General features: G+C 41.6%; 1 protein-coding gene across 1 annotated transcript in view; it reads left to right on the top strand.

The window, feature by feature from the left end:
- The window catches only part of LOC117346231 (vomeronasal type-2 receptor 26-like), a 53,582-nt gene extending 41,508 nt beyond the window's left edge, over window positions 1-12,074 (top strand). The window contains exons 5-6 of the mRNA XM_033915637.1: window positions 3,622-3,748; window positions 11,173-12,074. Of these exons, the coding sequence (XP_033771528.1) occupies window positions 3,622-3,748; window positions 11,173-12,074 (1,029 nt within the window). The remainder of the gene's footprint in view (window positions 1-3,621; window positions 3,749-11,172) is intronic.
- The last annotated feature ends 5,922 nt before the right edge of the window (window positions 12,075-17,996 follow it).

Raw genomic sequence — 17,996 nt, 5'->3', positions numbered from 1 at the left:
CACCAATTAGAAAATAAAAATCACAATGTCCCAAAAAAAAGTAATAAATCAAAATGCCTCAGCTTTATTCTTTCCAAAACATAAAAGTCAGGATAATTATGAGGCCCATAGAACAGGTAAGTAGACCATCAAACTTCAAACAGTCCAATCTCAAAAAGTAAGAGCAATAAACAGTTCAAATATAAAGTCCAAAGTGTTTTCACTTTCTTTCTCACCTCTGAGGTTTGGCTCACCTCAGGGTTTAAATCAGCCTGCTCCTGAGCAGGATATTCAGTTCATAAAAAAAAAAAAAAAAACAATAGGGTTAAAGGCACTGGATACCCTATTTACAGTGCTTCAAAGTGAAGCCTCTGGCAGCCATGCAATTCACTGCCAGGCAATGGAGAGTGCCTCAGGTTTGATTTCTATCTTAGCTAACAATAGCCTCAAAATGCCCTCCCAGGTAATAGCAAACCTCTCCCAAAACAGACACTATCAGCTTCACAGAAAATGCAAAACAGAAAAGAAAAGAAAAGCAAAATCCCAAAAAGGTTCAGCTTCAGCAAACAGTCTTTCTCAAACAAAGCAAGCTGTAAATACACTCACTGTTTCAATCCAGTTGGGACTTGCAGCTGGTGGAAAGATCAACCTCCATGGCTTCTTCATCAAAACTTATTCCCTCAGGCAGGTTGTCCAGTTCCATGGGGAGATCAGAATCTGAAAAGACTTCCTCCAGCATTTCTCCGGCTTCCTGCACCTCCATAGGTGAGGCTGTATCACCCTTGCTTGGCCCGAGGAGACTCTCAGGGAGAAAAGGTCTGAACCTTCTCCCTAGCCTGCCTGTCTGTTTGCTCTCAGCTGCTGGTTTATATATTCTAGGGACACACCCTAACCTGGCTGACTCAGCAGGGAACAACTTAGCTCTAGGGCTCCTCCTGTTGTGGCCTGGATACTGTTCATCCAGGAGGTCCTTGGAAATCTCAGGCTCCCCCTGGTGGTCAACCTGAAAATCATCCCTTTTTACCCTAGGACATTCTTTATACAATCCTATCCGGGTTTTTCTTTTCACTTTTTCTCCGGGCTTAGCTGGGACCTTGGCATGCTTCGTGTCTGCCTGGTCACAATATATGTATATCTTATCTATTTAATAATAATAATAACTTTATTCTTATATACCATCAGATCATGCCTGTTCTAGGTGGTTTACAGCAAGAGAAACTGAGACAGTCAACGAAGTGTACAGAATCATAATAGAATACATGACAAACCAAATGAACAAAACAGTAAAAAAAAACTTAGGGCTCATTTTTCTAAGGTGCACACAGCAGATTAGCACGTGCTAACCCCACGCTACGCGGATAGAACTAACGCCAGCTCAATGCTGGCCTTAGTGTCTAGCGCGTGTGGCATTGTAACACGTGCTATTCTGCACGTTAATGCCCTAACACAGCTTAGTAAAAGGAGCCCTTAGGTTACAAATAGTTGCGTTTTTACTAATTTTCTAAAAGAGTAGTAAGATGAAATACATGTAATAATGTTACCAAGCCAATCTATGTATATATACTATTATTATAGTTTCTGTATATCATATATTCATCTTTCTTTGTATTATTCATGAGTTAACCCTTGCAAACAATAGGTACCAGGTGGATTTCTTTAAAAAGTCAGTAATAAATAGATAATTATGTGTGTTTATTCCAGTAGTCTAGTAATTTCTGTGCTTATATGGTATTCAAATGCAGAGACTTTCTTTATAAATCTATTTAATTTACTTATTGGCATTTAATATTCCAATATTTATAGATGCATCAGGGTAATGTACAGAACCAGGTCATAGTCAAACATGTAACAAGTATATATCATTGACTATCATTGACTTAACTAAAACAATGCGGTATAGACAAAATCATACAAGAGGATTATCATAATACAATAAAAAAATAGTTTATACATTTTAATAAACCATACACAACAGATAATTACAGGGAAGGAACAGAGAGTAATAGACTAAGGGATCCTTTTACAAAGGTGCATTAGGACCTTAACACACGGAATAGCACGTGCTAATCTTGTGTGTGCATTAAAAACACTAGCGCACCTTAGTAAAAGGAGCCCTAAACCACACTGATGGATAGAAAGAGAAGGAACTAACAAGTGGAGCCATTGGTAGGCCTTTTGGAAAAAATAAAAACACACCTTGAATAAAGTTTAGAATTTATTTCTGGAAAGTTCAGAGCATAGAAGAGTATGGAGCTGATTCTAGAGAGAAGGGGGGATACACACTGGAAGCCAAGGAGCAAGAAGAGTCCAGCCTTATTATGGAAATGGAGGGAATGACCAAGATATTGGTATTTCAAGAGCAGAGCTGCCATGAAGAGGAGGCTTTTCAAAGTTAGAGCAAAGGCTGTTAGGGGGGAGCAGAGCTGGTCTCCCATGCCTAGCCAAACTCCCTCCCTTGCAGCAGCAGTAGAAGATCAGTTGGGGAAGCTCCTGACAAAAGTAGAGCTGCCCTAAAGAGGAGGCTTTTTAAAGTAAAAGTTAAATCCACAAGGGCTGTTGGGGGCAGAGCTGGTCTTCCATGCCTGGCCCAACTCCTTCCCTTGCAGTGGCAGTGGGAGATCAGTTGGGGCTTCTATTGACAAGAGTGGAGCTGCCCTGAAGAGGAGGCTTTTCAAGTTTTGGCCTTAATTTGCCTATTTGTGATAATGTTCATTGGATTTTTTTCCTTATGTTTTAGGTGCTAATCAGCCTAATTGTTGTGGACTTGATCAGAGATACAGTTTTATTTTATTTTTTTTCCTTGTACATTTATTGATGTACTTAAATTTTATTATGTATGTAATAAATATAAATAATAAATGGAGTTATTTTCATAATTTTGATTGAATTATATTGTAAACAGCTTTGATCCTTTATGGCTGTATATACGGTATATAAAGATTTTACTAAATATAAACATTAACATAAATATATGAAATGAACCAAAATAAATTTCTATAAATCTCATAAAAAGCCAAATGAACCAAAAAAGAGTAGAACATCTTTTCCCAGTTTGATCCTTATCAGATAGATTTAAGAGAATTTCCAGCCACAAGTGGGCTGACTGGGTTAAAGCTGAAAAGCTGCATAGATTTAGCCATTGATAATGTTTAAACTTTAGCATTGATAAGATGTTTTATTTTTATTAGTACAACAAATGCTATGAGGTATATTCGACTTTAATTGTGTCTTGTACTGAGTTTATTGTAATTAAAAATATTAAATAAAGAATTAAAAAAAGATAATGCCAACTAAAGTTATGACTGCTGTTTCTAGACTTCAACTTAGCTATTTATAAACTTTAACAGGTGAGACCTAAAAATTTAAGTTAGCTGGTTGTTTTTGTTCTAAACTAAATTCATCCAGGAAACCTTCTACTTGAAAATTAAAAATCAATAGTGACCATTAGCTGCTCCAGAGTGGAATATTTTCAGAAAGTCTGACTGAGGTATAGTTAGATAGCTAGATCCTTTGTAAACTAACGTCTCTGGGTTTTTAATCAAATACAATTTCTGATATAGTGGCCAGTAAAGGAATATTGCTTTTGCTAAATTGCATTCCAGCATCAAATAAAATTATGTAACTTGTTTTCTCAATCCTTAGACACCTCCACAGTCCAGGTGTAGCTCAAGTTGCCATCCTGGTTACAGAAAATTACCCAGGGAAGGACAGCCCACCTGCTGCTATGACTGTATTCCATGTGCAGAGGGAGAGATCTCCAACCAAACCGGTGGGTGATATCATGAAACATGTGGTCAACACAAGTCTATAGATGCTTTATGATGGTTCATCTCTGTGAAATTAAGCAAAGGACAAAGTCACAGAAACCATGATTAATCCACAGTTTAATTGGTATTATATTTATTTGGAGAATGAGAGAAATTGGCATCAATTAGGGTCCCTTGTCTAAAAATAAACAACCTCATTAGATGGTCAACATCCGATCACCTCCAACATTTACGACTCTATCTATCTATCTATCCTGACATTCTGACTAATCTTTCCATGAAAACTTTTCTGGACTGATTACAATGGGCAGACTGAATGGGCCATTTGGCTTTTATCTTCATGTCATGTTTCTGTTTCAGTGGTTATTAGTGTTAAGCTATATTGGCTCCTTCCACAAAAAAATTCTTTAGAGACTTAAATGTTGAAGGTGATCAGATGTCAATATCAGTGTCCTCTATCCAACATATAGGGCTCCTTTTACTAAGCTGCACTAGCGTTTATAGCGCGCGCTGCAGAGTAGCACGTGCGGCCCCCCGCTACGTGGAAAAACTAAAACCAGCTCAATGGAGAAGTTAGTGTCTAACGTGCATGCTAAAACCACTAGAACAGCTTAGTAAAAGGAGCCCATAATTGCATTTTTGAAAGGATGTCATAAGAACATAAGCAATGCCTCAGCTGGGTCAGACCTGAGGTCCATCAAGCCCAGCAGTCTACTCACGCGGCGGCCCAACAGGTCCAGGACCTGTGCAGTAATCCTCTATCTATACCCCTCTATCCCCTTCTCCAGCAGGAAATTGTCCATTCCTTTCTTGAACCCCAGTACCGTACTCTGCCCTATTACGCCCTCTGGAAGTGCATTCCAGATGTCCACCACACATTGGGTAAAGAAGAACTTCCTAGCATTCATTTTGAATCTGTCTCCTTTCAACTTTTCTGAATGCCCTCTTGTTCTTTTATTTTTCGAAAGTTTGAAGAATCTGTCCCTCTCTACTCTCTCTATGCCCTTCATAATCTTGTAAGTCTCTATCATATCCCCTCTAAGTCTCCTCCAGGGAAAAGAGTCCCAGTTTCTCCAATCTCTCAGCGTATGAAAGGTTTTCCATACCTTTTATCAGACGTGTTGCTCTCCTCTGAACCCTCTTGAGTAATTCCATATCCTTCTTAAGGTACGGTGACCAATATTGGACGCAGTACTCCAGATACGGATGCACCATCGCCCGATACAATGGCAGGATAACTTCTTTTGTTCTGGTAGTAATACCCTTCTTGATTATACCAAGCATTCTATTTGCTCTCTTAGCGGCCGCTGCACAATATGCCGTCGGCTTCATTGTCATGTCCACCATTACCCCCAAGCCCCTTTCTTGGGTACTCTCATTCAATAACATCCCTCCCATCATATAGTTGTACCTCGGATTTCTTCTTCTCACATGTAATATTTTACATTTCTCAACATTGAACTTCATCTGCCATCTCGTCGCCCATTCCCCTAGTTTGTTCAAGTCCCTTTGCAATTCTTCGCAGTCCTCTTTGGTCTGAGCTCCACTAAATAGTTTGGTGTTGTCCGCAAAATTTTTTATCTCAAAGTTCGTCCCTGTTTCTAGATCATTTATGAATATATCAAATAACAGCAGCATGAGCACTGAGCTCTGCGAGACCCCACTCGTGACCCTCCTCCAGTCTGAGTAGTGGCCCTTTACTCCTACCCTTTGTTTCCTGCCTGCCAACCAGTTTCTGATCCATCTATGTACGTCTCCTTCCACCCCATGGTTCTTCAGTTTCCGAAGTAGGCGTTCATGGGGTACCTTGTCAAAGGATTTTTGGAAATCTAGATATATGATGTCTATGGGGTCTCCTCTGTCAATCCGTTTGTTAATTTCTTTGAAGAAGTGCAATAAGTTCGTTAAGCATGATCTCCCCTTGCAGAAACCATGTTGGCTGGTTATCAGAAGTTCGTTTCTTTCAAGATGTTCATCGATGTTTTGTTTTATCAGTGCTTCCGCCATTTTCCCAGGAACAGAGGTCAGACTCACCGGTCTGTAGTTTCCCGGGTCATTTCTTGATCCCTTTTTAAAGATGGGCGTAATGTTGGCTATCTTCCAATCCTCCGGGTCACGCCTGTTTTCAGTGATAGATTGTAAATTTGCTGCAGTAGTTCCACTATTTCCTCCTTTAGTTCCTTCAGAACCCTTGGATGGATTCCATCCGGAACCGGGGATTTGTCAGTTTTTAATTTTTCTATCTGTCTGCTTACGTCTTCGAGGCTCACTTCCATGGATGTTAATTTTTCTGCTTGATCTCCATTGAAGATTTGCTCAGGTTCCGGTATATTGATTGTGTCTTCATTTGTAAATACAGATGAAAAGAACATGTTAAGTCTTTCTGCCACTTCTCTCTCCTCCTTCACTACTCCCTTCCTGTCTCCGTCATCCAGTGGTCCCACCTCCTCCCTTGCTGGCTGCTTCCCTTTAACATATCTAAAGAACGGTTTGAAATTTTGTGCTTCCCTGGCTAGCCTCTCTTCGTACTCTCTTTTGGCTATTTGAACCACACGGTGACATTCTTTTTGATACTTCCTGTGCTCTTTCCAGTTCCCTTGGTTTTGTCCGTTTTCCATTTTCTGAATGAATTTTTCTTATTGCCTATTGCTTCCTTCACTATATTAGATATCCCTGCCGGGTCTTTTGTTCGACTCTTTTTGCACCCCTTTCTGAATCTGGGGATATACAGGTTTTGTGCCTCACTCACCATATGAAAAAAGAACAGGCATGTTCTACTGTTTGCCATTTTTTGGAAGTGTTCCTAAGTTTCTTCCTTACCATTTCCCTCATTGCTTCGTAGTTTCCTTTCCTGAAGTTAAAGGTTGTCGCAATGGTTCTCTTTCCTTTTGGTATTCCTACCTCAACCTTGAACTTGATCATATTATGATCACTGTTTCCCAATGGTCCCACGACTTCCACTTCCTTTGCAGGTCCCCTTAACCCATTTAGGATTAGATCCAGAGTGGCATTTCCTCTCGTCGGTTCATTAACAAGCTGCTCCATGAAGCAATCTTGTGTAGCCTCCAGGAATTCTGTCTCCCTAGCGCATCTTGAGCTTCCAAGACTCCATTCTATCCCAAGGTAGTTGAAGTCTCCCATAATAACTGTGTTACCGCTTTTGCATTCTCGCTTCATCTCTGCTTCCATTTCTTCATTGATATCTCTGGTTTGCCCGGGTGGACGATAGTTTAGGCCCATCTTTATTTCAGGCCCTTTCCCTTCCGGTATTTTAACCCAGAGTGATTCCAGCTTGTTGGTCATCTCTGCTGTGTCCATTCTTGTTGATTGTATGCTTTCTTTTATGTATAGTGCTATTCCACCTCCTTTCTGTCCTGACCTATCCTGGTGATAGAGCTTATACTCCGGCAGTGCAGTATCCCAAGTTATAACATGGTCGTCCAGAATAGAGCCTGTTCTAAAATACATGTGTGATGGATGTCCATATGTTGGAAACATCTGGCATGAACATTTACTTTAAAAACAGAAATGTCTAAATTACAAATAAGGCAAAAGAAGTCACATGGATGGATTAGTGGCAGCAGAAGAAAATCCATTTAATATAGTCACATAGGGATGGATTCTGTATGGGACACCAGATTCTGCAGTCACCTAAGAAGCGGCTGAGAATCGCACACTAGTGTCCTATACAGAATCATGTCTTCCCTAAGGGGCAGACACCCAATACCACCTAACTGGCCCAATTATCTAACCAGTGCCCATGTCATAGGTACTGGTTAGTGAATTGCACTTGATCCCTTGACATCATCCCTCGAACCCCCACACATATCCGAACAGCAGGAGGAATATCTACTCTCTCCCACCAGAACACTTGACTCCCCACCCACAAAATAATCCAGGCAGGACATATTCTCACTCACTCCTGCCCTGGAACCCCCAAAAACAAGCCAGGAAGGAGGCATGCCTACTCCCTCCTGTCCTGGAGCTATCACCCCTGAGGCGAGCTGGGTAGGAGGGATGCAGTTTAATATCTGGCTGTAGGTATACTCACACTCTCCAGATGGCTGACCCATCACTCTAAAATAGAGGTCTTTCCCTTCTAGGTGTATTTTGGGATACTCCGGGGAGGGTTCTAAGGTTGTGATTGGCTCATATGCCTAAGACCCCTCCCATAGGAGGGGGCCTTAGGCATCTGAGCCAACTGGAGTCTTAAGCCACTTTCACTATATCCCAGAATGCACTGAGAAGGGGAAGGCCCATCATTTTGGAGAGGCAGGCCAGCCAGCCAGAGGTGGCAAGAATCCCTCTGGTTGAACATTCAACTTATGGTTATAGGGGTTGGAGGTAGGGTTAGAAGTGTAGGGTTGGGGTCCTGAGCCTTGGGGTAGGTTGGGGGGGTTCAGATTTGGGTGGCTAGAGTTTTGGGAGTTCAAGTTTGGGGGGATGGTGGCAGGAATGAGTGTTCATCCCTCCTTCCCAGTATGTTTTGGGGGGTTCTGGGGCAGGAGGAAGTGGACATCCTGCCTGGCTTACTTTGTGGGTGGTGGTTTAGGGGTTCTGATGGGAAGGAGTTGGCATTGTCACCACCCATGATTCCGCCGAGTGCCTTAGGCCGCCTGGCAGTGACATATGCCTTAAATATTGGTGTGAGCCCCTTTGAAGTAGGGGAACCTTTCAAATGGGACATCCCTAGGTTATTACTTAGCACAGCCTGTGTGTGTTTTCTTTTAGAGAAAATCCAGAAGTCAGAATGGCTTTAGTGGAAATTACAAACTTTATTGGGCCACAGGCCTCAGCAATATAATGCAATACCAGTTCCCCGGTGGCATGAAACTTTACAAACTAGCAAAGAATTCTTCAAAACAAAATGTTATTCACTCTGCTCTGGGCTTTGTCAAATAAATCACAAAACATAACATTTCTCTTCACCAGAGTCTTATACTTATGCAGGCTATCTTCCATTAGAGTCCAAAGTCCTTTCAGATTTAATAATGTCCTGCTGAAGATGGCTAGCTGAAAAATACTCACTAAGCTTGAGCTGTAGTTAACAAGCAAAAATGGAGCAGTCTTCTAGTCAGAGTTTTATCTAAACTTCGAAGGCATGCAGGGTTAATTGCCTTTCACAGGTTGCTATAACAAGCACAGCTGTAAGCATGCAAGGAGGTTTGAGAACAAGAAACCAGAGCGATTCCAGGCTGTCTTTTTGCCCAACATTTGTTTCAGCTAAGCTAAGGTTTGTATAGGCTCTTGTGCTTTACTCAGCCAGTTATTCAGGAGGCAAACTTTGCAATCTCCAATATTACAGCCTCTGCCACAACCCTTTCCCCATTTATCAGTGAGGGAGAAAAGAAACAGCAATCTTCCCTTTTGGACTCACAGCTCTCAGACTACCTCCATTTATTCTGGTTTGCTTTCAAACGGAGCACTGCTCTACTCAATCACCATAGACTCAGGAATATAGGATTCTGAAGGAGAGTTCACCACCTATTCCTCCTTCATGTCCCAATCGGACTCAGCAAGCTGCCCTGGCTGCTTCCAGGCAAGCTCAGCCTCACACTGGGCTCCCTGCCTCTGCATTGTTCCTGCCTTGAGGGCTCCCCTAGTTTCATCCTCTTTCTTCAGCTCTCTACAGTGCATCGCTTTAAGCTAAGGGAAGAAACCATTCCCCTCTAGCTTCAGAAGAAGGGAGGGTTTCCTTCCTTCTGCTTGTACCGTTTCTCTCAGGGAAAATTTCTTGTCTGCCTTCTGCTTCCCAGGCACTGGATAATGAGAGAGCAGAGATTTCTGTTTTTGCTTAGACACTAACTTAGGTAAAGCAAAGCTTTCTTGTTCTGTCTCCATGTCTTCCTCACTGCTTACAGGGTAGTCAGATGACTTATTCTCTTGGGCACTGATCTGGTCAGCTCTTCTGCACCGGGGTTTGTATGTTTTACTATATTTCCCTGTGATAAACCTCGGGGATGCAGTAGGTTTGACACAGCATCCATCCTTTCAACCAACTTTGTGGGGTGGCTCCTGCTATGACTGCTCAGCTGATTGTGGCAGGGAGATGTCCTTGCCACAATCATCTCAGTTGCCAAGTCTAATTAAAATGTAGGCAAACATGTTGCTGACCTATATTTCAAGCATCTAACATAAGAACATAAGAACTGCCATCAACAGATCAGACCCTGGGTCCATTAAGTCCGGTGATCCGCACACGTGGAAGCCCAGCCAGGTGCAACCTGGTGAAAACTTAGTCACTGGTATCCCTCTATTTGCCTTCCGAGGAGATATGCATCTAACTTTCCCTTAAATCCTAGAATGATGGGTTCTGCAGCAATCTCCACTGGGACAGCATTCCAGGTGTCCACCACCCGCTGTGTGAAGCAGAACTTCCTGGCATTTGCCCTGGGCTTGTCCCCCCTCAGCTTCAGTCCATGACCTCTTGTCCTAGTCACATTTGACATCGTAAATAATTTTTGTCCTACTCTATCTTGTCGATTCCTTTTATTATTTTAAAAGTCTCAATCATATCCCCTCGCAGTCTCCTCTTCTCAAGGGAGAACAGTCCCATTTTTCCAAGCCGTTCTTCATAGCTCAAGTACTTCATACTTTTTACCAGCTTTGTTGCTCATCTCTGCACCCTCTCGAGCAGTTTTATATCCTTCTTTAGATAGGGAGACCAGTGTTGGACACAGTATTCCAAGTGTGGTCTGACCAATTCTCTATAAAGTGGCATTCCATTCTTTATCATGCCCAACATTCTATTTGCCTTCTTTACCACTGCTGCACATTGTGCTGATGGTTTCAGGGTCCTATCTATCACCCATGGCCACTTCCGGGTGAAACCACACCCAAGTCCAGCCATGGGTGAGCTTAAGTGTCCTGACGTTTCTCCCTGCATCTATGACAGATGTTTCAAGTTTCAAGTTTATTTAAACATTTGATTGCAAAATCAAATTTCAATGTGATTTATACATAGCTATAAAATCAGGATAAAAATAAAAAATCACATTAATTGAACCAAACATTAATATAATTTAACAAAACAAAATATGAGAGAGAGGGTAAGGAAAAAAAAAGATAAAATACAATTCATAAATAAATAAAAAAGGTGGCCTGCCTCAGGGTTTTGTTTTAGAAACCATGCATCTTGATTGGCTGGTTAGATAGAAGTAGGATGCTTATCCCAACCTAAAATCAGGACTCAATTTATATAATTTGCCGCATAGTTCTCAATCTTTATGAACAGCCTAATGTTTAAAGTTGTCAACTATAAGCATTAGATCCAGATGTTGCTGGTTTAGGTCCCATAGCAGCTTTTTGTAATTTGTTTTTCTTTTTTTATTATGATACCTCCAGTTAATGAAAGTATTAAACTTCTCAGAGGGGTTTATTACTGATGCTATTTATGAGATACTTAGAAAATATTCTTTATTCTTAGATGGAGACACTTGTTGGAAGTGCCCAGAAGACCAATGGCCCAATCAAAAAAGAGATTCCTGCATCCCAAAAGTGATAACTTTCCTGTCCTATGAAGAACCTTTGGGGATAGCATTGACTTCCATCTCTATTTTTTTCATTCTGCTCACTGTTTTCATCCTGGGAATCTTTATTTATTACAAAGACACTCCCATAGTGAAAGCTAACAACAGAAACCTCAGTTATATTCTCCTTATCTCCCTCATGCTCTGCTTTCTATGCTCATTAATCTTCATGGGACATCTAAATAAGGTGACCTGTATTCTCAGACAGACTGCTTTTGGGATCACTTTTACCATATCTCTGTCCTCCATCCTTTCAAAAACCATAACTGTGGTAATGGCCTTTTATGCCACCAAACCAGGAAGCAAGCTCCGGAAATGGATGGGTTCCAGGGTCTCACTTTCTATAGTCCTTTCCTGTTCCCTTCTTCAAACTATTCTGTGTCTTTCCTGGTTGTTCACTGCTCCTCCATACCCCTATTTTAACATGCACTTAGAAACAGGAAAAATATTAATTGAATGTAATGATGGATCTACCATTGCATTTTATTGTGTTCTGGGTTATCTGGGATTTCTGGCTGGTGTCAGCTTCATCGTAGCTTTCCTAGCAAGAAATCTGCCTGACAGTTTCAATGAGGCCAAATATATCACCTTCAGCATGCTGGTCTTCTGTAGCGTCTGGATCTTCTTCATCCCAGCATACTTGAGCTCCAAGGGCAAGTACATGGTGGCAGTGGAGATATTTGCTATTCTGACCTCCAGCGCTGGACTGTTGGGCTGTATCTTTCTCCCTAAATGCTACATTATTCTGCTGAGACCTGATAAGAACAACAGAACTTACCTAATAAAAACAATTGGATGAAATATTCAAAGCCATGCCATGACACTGATAAACAGATACATTATCATTTGATCTTTATTTCTGATGTTCAGTGGAGATCTTAGTTGATATAGGATTACAAAATATGTAAACCTCAGTTTAGATAGAAATCTTGAAAATTTGTACTTCTGGTCCATATTACTAAGAGGTTCTCAAGCTAGTTACCAGGACATACCTAGTTTTCAGGATTTCAGAATATCCACTATTAATCTAAGTTTGTTTGATAGGGCCTTATAATTGATAAGAAACAGTGATAGTGATAGTTTTGCATTCAATGTCATTCATGGAGGAGTTGACTAAAGGTTAGGTTTGATTCCAGCTGCAGCTCCTTGTGAGCCTGTTCAAGTCACTTCATCATCCATTGGCCAATCATTTTATATTGTAAGCCCATTATGGACAAAGAAAGTACCCTTCATATACTACAATATGTACAGCACTACATATGTCGGTTCACAGTCATAAGCGACATTTGAGAGTGGACAATTGAGCGTAAGACTTTAGCGCACCACTCTAAAAGCTAATTTGAAAGTGGGGGTGTGGGGGAACCCCCCACTTTACTCAATAGTGTTGGCGCTACCATTGGGGGTGGTTTAGGGTGGTAAACCCCCCATTATACAGAAAATAACTTTTCCCCTAAAAAATAGGTAAAAAGGTAAGTTTTCTATATAATGTGGAGGGTTACACCCCCCACACACCCCCCAACACGGCAGTGCAATCATTATTAAGTAAAGTGGGGTTCCTCCCACACACTCCATCAGAGCACTTTAAAATCAGCTTTTAGAGCGGCACGCTGAAGTCTTGCGCTCAATTGTCCGTTCTCAAATGTAGCTGCGCGTTTGTCTTGCACGCTTATGTCCCATCACCACATATGTCTAGTTGCGCTAAGTAACAATAAGTACTAATAGATATCCTGAATACCAGATTATCTTGTTGCATCCCTAGATGGATAATTTTTTGTGGATATCAGCTGCCTATGACCATTTTGAAGGCACTTGCAGAGCTGAGGAGGATATACAGTCCAAATGTATGCACATTGACTTTCCAGATTGCGGCTAAATATATGGATAGCCACAGTGCTGATGCCAAAACCTATTTAGTGGTAATTCCTTCCAGATGCTGGATTATTTTAATCAGAGTGACTGGAATATAAAAAAGCTCTGAGCTCAGTGTCACACACATCACTTATATATTTATTTATTAACCAAATTTTTCATGAACAGATTCATCCAATGTGGTTTACAATATAGTGAATAGCAAACACTTAAACATTTTTCCTATCTATCCCGGCAGGCTCACAATCTAATTCTGTTACCTGGGGCAGTGGAGGGATTAAGTGACTTGCCCAGAGTCATAAGGGGCAGGTTGGGATTAAACTCACAACCTCAGGATGTTGAGGCAACAGCTCTAACCACGACTTCACTCTTCCACTCTTCCACTCTTGTCTGTAATGTGACATTCTATGGATATGACTGATTAAACAGGAATATGTCTTCAGAATTGGTAACATAGAATTTAAATATCATTGTGGTCCCACTCCAGTGCCCTTGACTTACTGAAACTATATATCCTGAAATCTAAAATAATTCTTTGTTAGAGCCATTTCAGTGAGTTCACAAATAAAATCTTTGATACTTTCAAATGGGTCTAAAAACTGTCCTAATGATTGATATAGCTGCTTTCTGAGATGTTTTAGCATAAAGTGATTCAATGTGAAGTGTATCCAAAAGGAAGTCTGCACCATCTGATGTAATTATTACTAAAATGTTGATAGCAACGTGGAGTCTGTTACGTATGATGCAAATAAAGGAATGAGGTTCTTTAAAATCTCTGTAAAAATAAGCAGGGATTCTAAAATTGATCCAATGACAGATACTCTTTTGCTTCCTCATAGTGAAGTGAGCAATGTATGAATTTTAAGGGAGCAAACAACGTGAACAACAGAGTGGACGGAAATCAGAGGGTGATATATTGTACAGAGGTATAGAAGAATAAAGTTAATATATCATTATTATACAGGCAATGTTCATCATGATTCAAGTAAAATTGGGTGCTGTTTAGTGAATCATGCTGAGAGGCATCTATTTTGGAGGCGCCCATTAAATAGGCCAACTCTAGGCACAACTAAAGGTTAAGCGCCCATGTGAGTGTTTAAGCATGCCTAAGAGTAGTGATTCTGTAAGAAGGTGCCTAATACTAGCCACGCCCATGCCTAACATGCTTAGCACCTATTTGTTTAAAGGCCGCCTAAATTTTAGAGGCGTCTTGTTATAGAATCGCACTTTCTTGATAGGCACCTAGATTTCAATCAGTGCTGAATAAAAAGCTTAATTGAGCTTGTTATTCTATTTAGTTAGACGCCTATCTAGTTGGGCGTCTCTGAAATAGGTACCTAACTTTTGGCACTAGTTACAGAACTTGGGCTTATGTGACTTGCCCAGGGTCACAAGGAGCAGCATGGGGTTTAAACCCACAACCTCAGGGTTCTGAGGCTATGTCCCTAACCATCGTACAACACTCTCCTCCTTTCAGGGCCCACACAACAGAAATCTGCTCAGAAATGGTCTTAACCCCAACTCCTAGAGTTGGAGCTCATTCCATCTCTTCCAGATCGGTCTAACCATAATTGGGATACAGACCATAGTAGTCTGGTCTTTTTTTTCCCAATTACTGGAGTTGCTGTGTAAGCAAAGCTAAGTTTGTTTTGTCTCTGTTCTCTTTCTATGTAGGAATATTTTGTGTGATAAACACATATGTTTAAATTATGTTACTGTTTTAATCTCTACTATAGAGGGCATTGTAGTTATCCACCATCGTCTTTATTGGTTGTAGCTCATACTGTATATATATGTATATAAATAGGAAGAGAATGTCTGTGCCTTTGTCCCAAAACCAGCCTCTGCCTCCTGTGAGGGTTGTGAGTTTAAATTCACCCCCATCTGTTTTGGAGAAAGAAGACTGAAAAATAGATCCCTCAAGGGGATTATTGTTGCCCCAAAAACCGTAGCTCATAGAAGCTTTAAACTCACATAAATCTTCTATTCAGTCATACTTAGACCGGAAAAGATTGTAACACCTGAAACTAGATGTCCTTGCTATATTGCCTTATTCTCCCATAAGGGGAAGATGTGAAAAAGAATGAAAAAGATATTCCAAGAAGGAATCATCTGACTACAGAAAAAAGAGATGTGTCCCACATGATGGGCTTCTTCAGAAAATAGATCAGGACATACCCATGCAGGAACATACACAGTACTGGTCCTAGTAGGATATCCAGCCCCCTTGAGCAACCTCTTTAGATTCTCTTTTCACGAGGTGCTAAATCTCCTCAGGTTGCAACCACTCACTAAACTGCTATGACTGTCCTGCAATGTGTCATAAGAACATAAGAATTGTCATACTGAGACAGACCAAAGGTCCATCAAGCCCATTATCTTGTTTCCAACAGAGGCCAACCTAGGTCCCAAGTACCTAGCTAGATTCCAAGTAGCAAAAGAGATTCTATGCTGCTTATCCTAGGAATAAGCAGTGGATTTTTCCAAGCCATCTCAATAATGGCCTATGGCCTTCTCTTTTAAGAAATTATCTAAACTTTTTTATTCCCTCCCCAATGCGACCACAAAAGCTAAGTTTGCTGATTTCTATAATAATACCTTGAAGATAAAAACATTTAAAGATATTTATTGAAGATATGATGCAGTTTTATGCATGGTTTTGCATTTTCACTACTATCTAAAAAAATTTAAAAAAACGGAACTACTGATAAGATCAGCTAGTCTGGTCCAACAACATAAGAACATAAGAATTACCGCTGCTAGGTCAGACCAGTGGTACATCGCACCTAGAAGTCTGCTCATGCTACGGCCCCCAGGTCAAAGACCAGTACTCTAAAATGAGTCCAGCCTCACCTGTGTATGTCCCAGTTTAGCAGGAAGTGGAGATTGTATGCTTTATAGAGACATGGTTACGAATTGAGGAAGAAGCCTATTTATTTCAGGCACTTCCTTCAGACTTTGAACTTTTTTCTCATTCAAGATCTGATAAGAGAGGAAGAGGGATAGCCATAAGCAGTGTTCCCTCTAAGCGGGCGGGTGTTGTGAGCAAACTTTTTTCACCGTGAGCCAAAAATATCGGGCGCCAGCAAGTTATGAGCCAACTCGCCCGATTCTCCTCTCGCCGCCCTGCCATCTGCCGTACGCCTCTTCCGATCGTGCGCTGTGACGAGAAACGTGTGCGCTGCGATGTAATATTTTGTGCGCCAGCGCACGCCAGCGCAGCTTAGCGGGAACACTGGTTCAAATGGTTTTATTTATTTCCCCAAATTTATTTTTGTTATACGCATTGAAAATATTTGATATTGCGTTTAAATCAAAATCTCAATAAACTTGAAACGAGTGCCCGTGAGATTGTGGGAGGGTTAAATACTCAAAACTTAGAAGTTTTTGCTACGCCAGCTTTCTGGTATCTTTACATACAGTGGCGTACCTAGCATATGTAACATCCGGGGCCCATCATTTTTTGGCACCCCCCCCCCATCTGTAAGAAAAACATGATTTTTAGTAACAAACCACACGTCACACATGAGTACCTAGGAAAAGGCAGCATCTTACATATTGCAGTGAGCAGTACATCAATACACCCATTGTAAAACTAAACAAGCCAGACCAGCACAGATCAATCCTACACCGTCAATCCTAACAGAAAACCATGTCTTTCGAACACACAGAACACAGAAAACACCTTCGCCTAGTAAGGAATATGTAATCACAAACTAACCCCTCCCTCTTTTACAAAACTGTAGTGTGGATTTTAGCTACGGAGGTAACAGCTCTGATGCTCATAAAATTCTGAGCATCAGAGCTGCTACCACCAAGGCTGGTGCTAAAAACGCTTCACAGTTTTGTAAAAGGGGGGATAAAATAAAAATACATAGACAAAGGTTAAATTGAACCAGCAAGAAGCTGGACTCTGCATACAATGCTTCACAGAAACAGTGACACATGTCTCCTAAAGCAATAAATAAATAGAAATTTTTTTCTACCTTTGTCTTCTGTGGTTTCTCCTTTCCTCATCTTCTTGTAACTCTCTTCCTTCCATTCACTGTCTGCCGTCTCTCTTCCCCTATATGGCATCTTCTCTCCTTCTATGCCCCTTCCAGAAACTGTATGCCTCCCCCTTCCATCTCTCCTTTCACCCCATTGGTCTGGCATCTCTCTCCTCGCCTTCCCTCTCCCACACCTCTCCTCATAGTCTGGTATCTCCCCTTCCCTGATTCTCTGGCATCTCTCTCCTTTCCTTTTCTTCCATCTTTCGCTCCCCCTCCATGCTCTCACATCTCCCCCTTCCTTTTCCCTTAGACTGGCATACCTTCCTCCTATGCTCCAAGCCCTGGCATCTCCTTTAATTCCCTCCCTCATCTTCCTTCTCCCTCCAGCTGGGTACCGCAACACTCTTCCCTGCAGCTCTGCACTTCCCCACAATTGCCATGCTTCGGTTCCTCTTCTTCCTTCCTTCCTCCCCCCCCCCCCCCCCGCGGGACCCTGCGGCACCATCAACTCTTACTCCCTCTAATGTCGGCCCTGCAGCTCCAGACTTCCTCGCACCTTCTCCCCTTCCCCTTTGGATCGCTATTATTTTAAATGTTATAGCCGCGGAGCTGTATCCATCAGTGGAGATGTCTAACCTCGGCCTGCCCCGGAACTCTTACTGCAGCAGCCGCCCGTCTAGGCAGGAACAGGAAGTCACTGTTGCAGTAAGAGTTCCGGGGCAGGCCGAGGTTAGACATCTCCACTGATGGATACAGCTCCACGGCTATAACATTTAAAATAATAGCGATCCAAAGGGGGAGGGGAGAAGGTGCGAGGAAGTCTGGAGCTGCAGGGCCGACATTAGAGGGAGTAAGAGTTG

This window comes from Geotrypetes seraphini, chromosome 12 (assembly GCF_902459505.1).
Source record: "Geotrypetes seraphini chromosome 12, aGeoSer1.1, whole genome shotgun sequence".
NCBI classification, from domain to species: Eukaryota; Metazoa; Chordata; class Amphibia; order Gymnophiona; family Dermophiidae; genus Geotrypetes; species Geotrypetes seraphini.
Note: the sequence above shows the minus strand (reverse complement) of the source record. Positions and strands in the feature narration are given on the sequence as shown.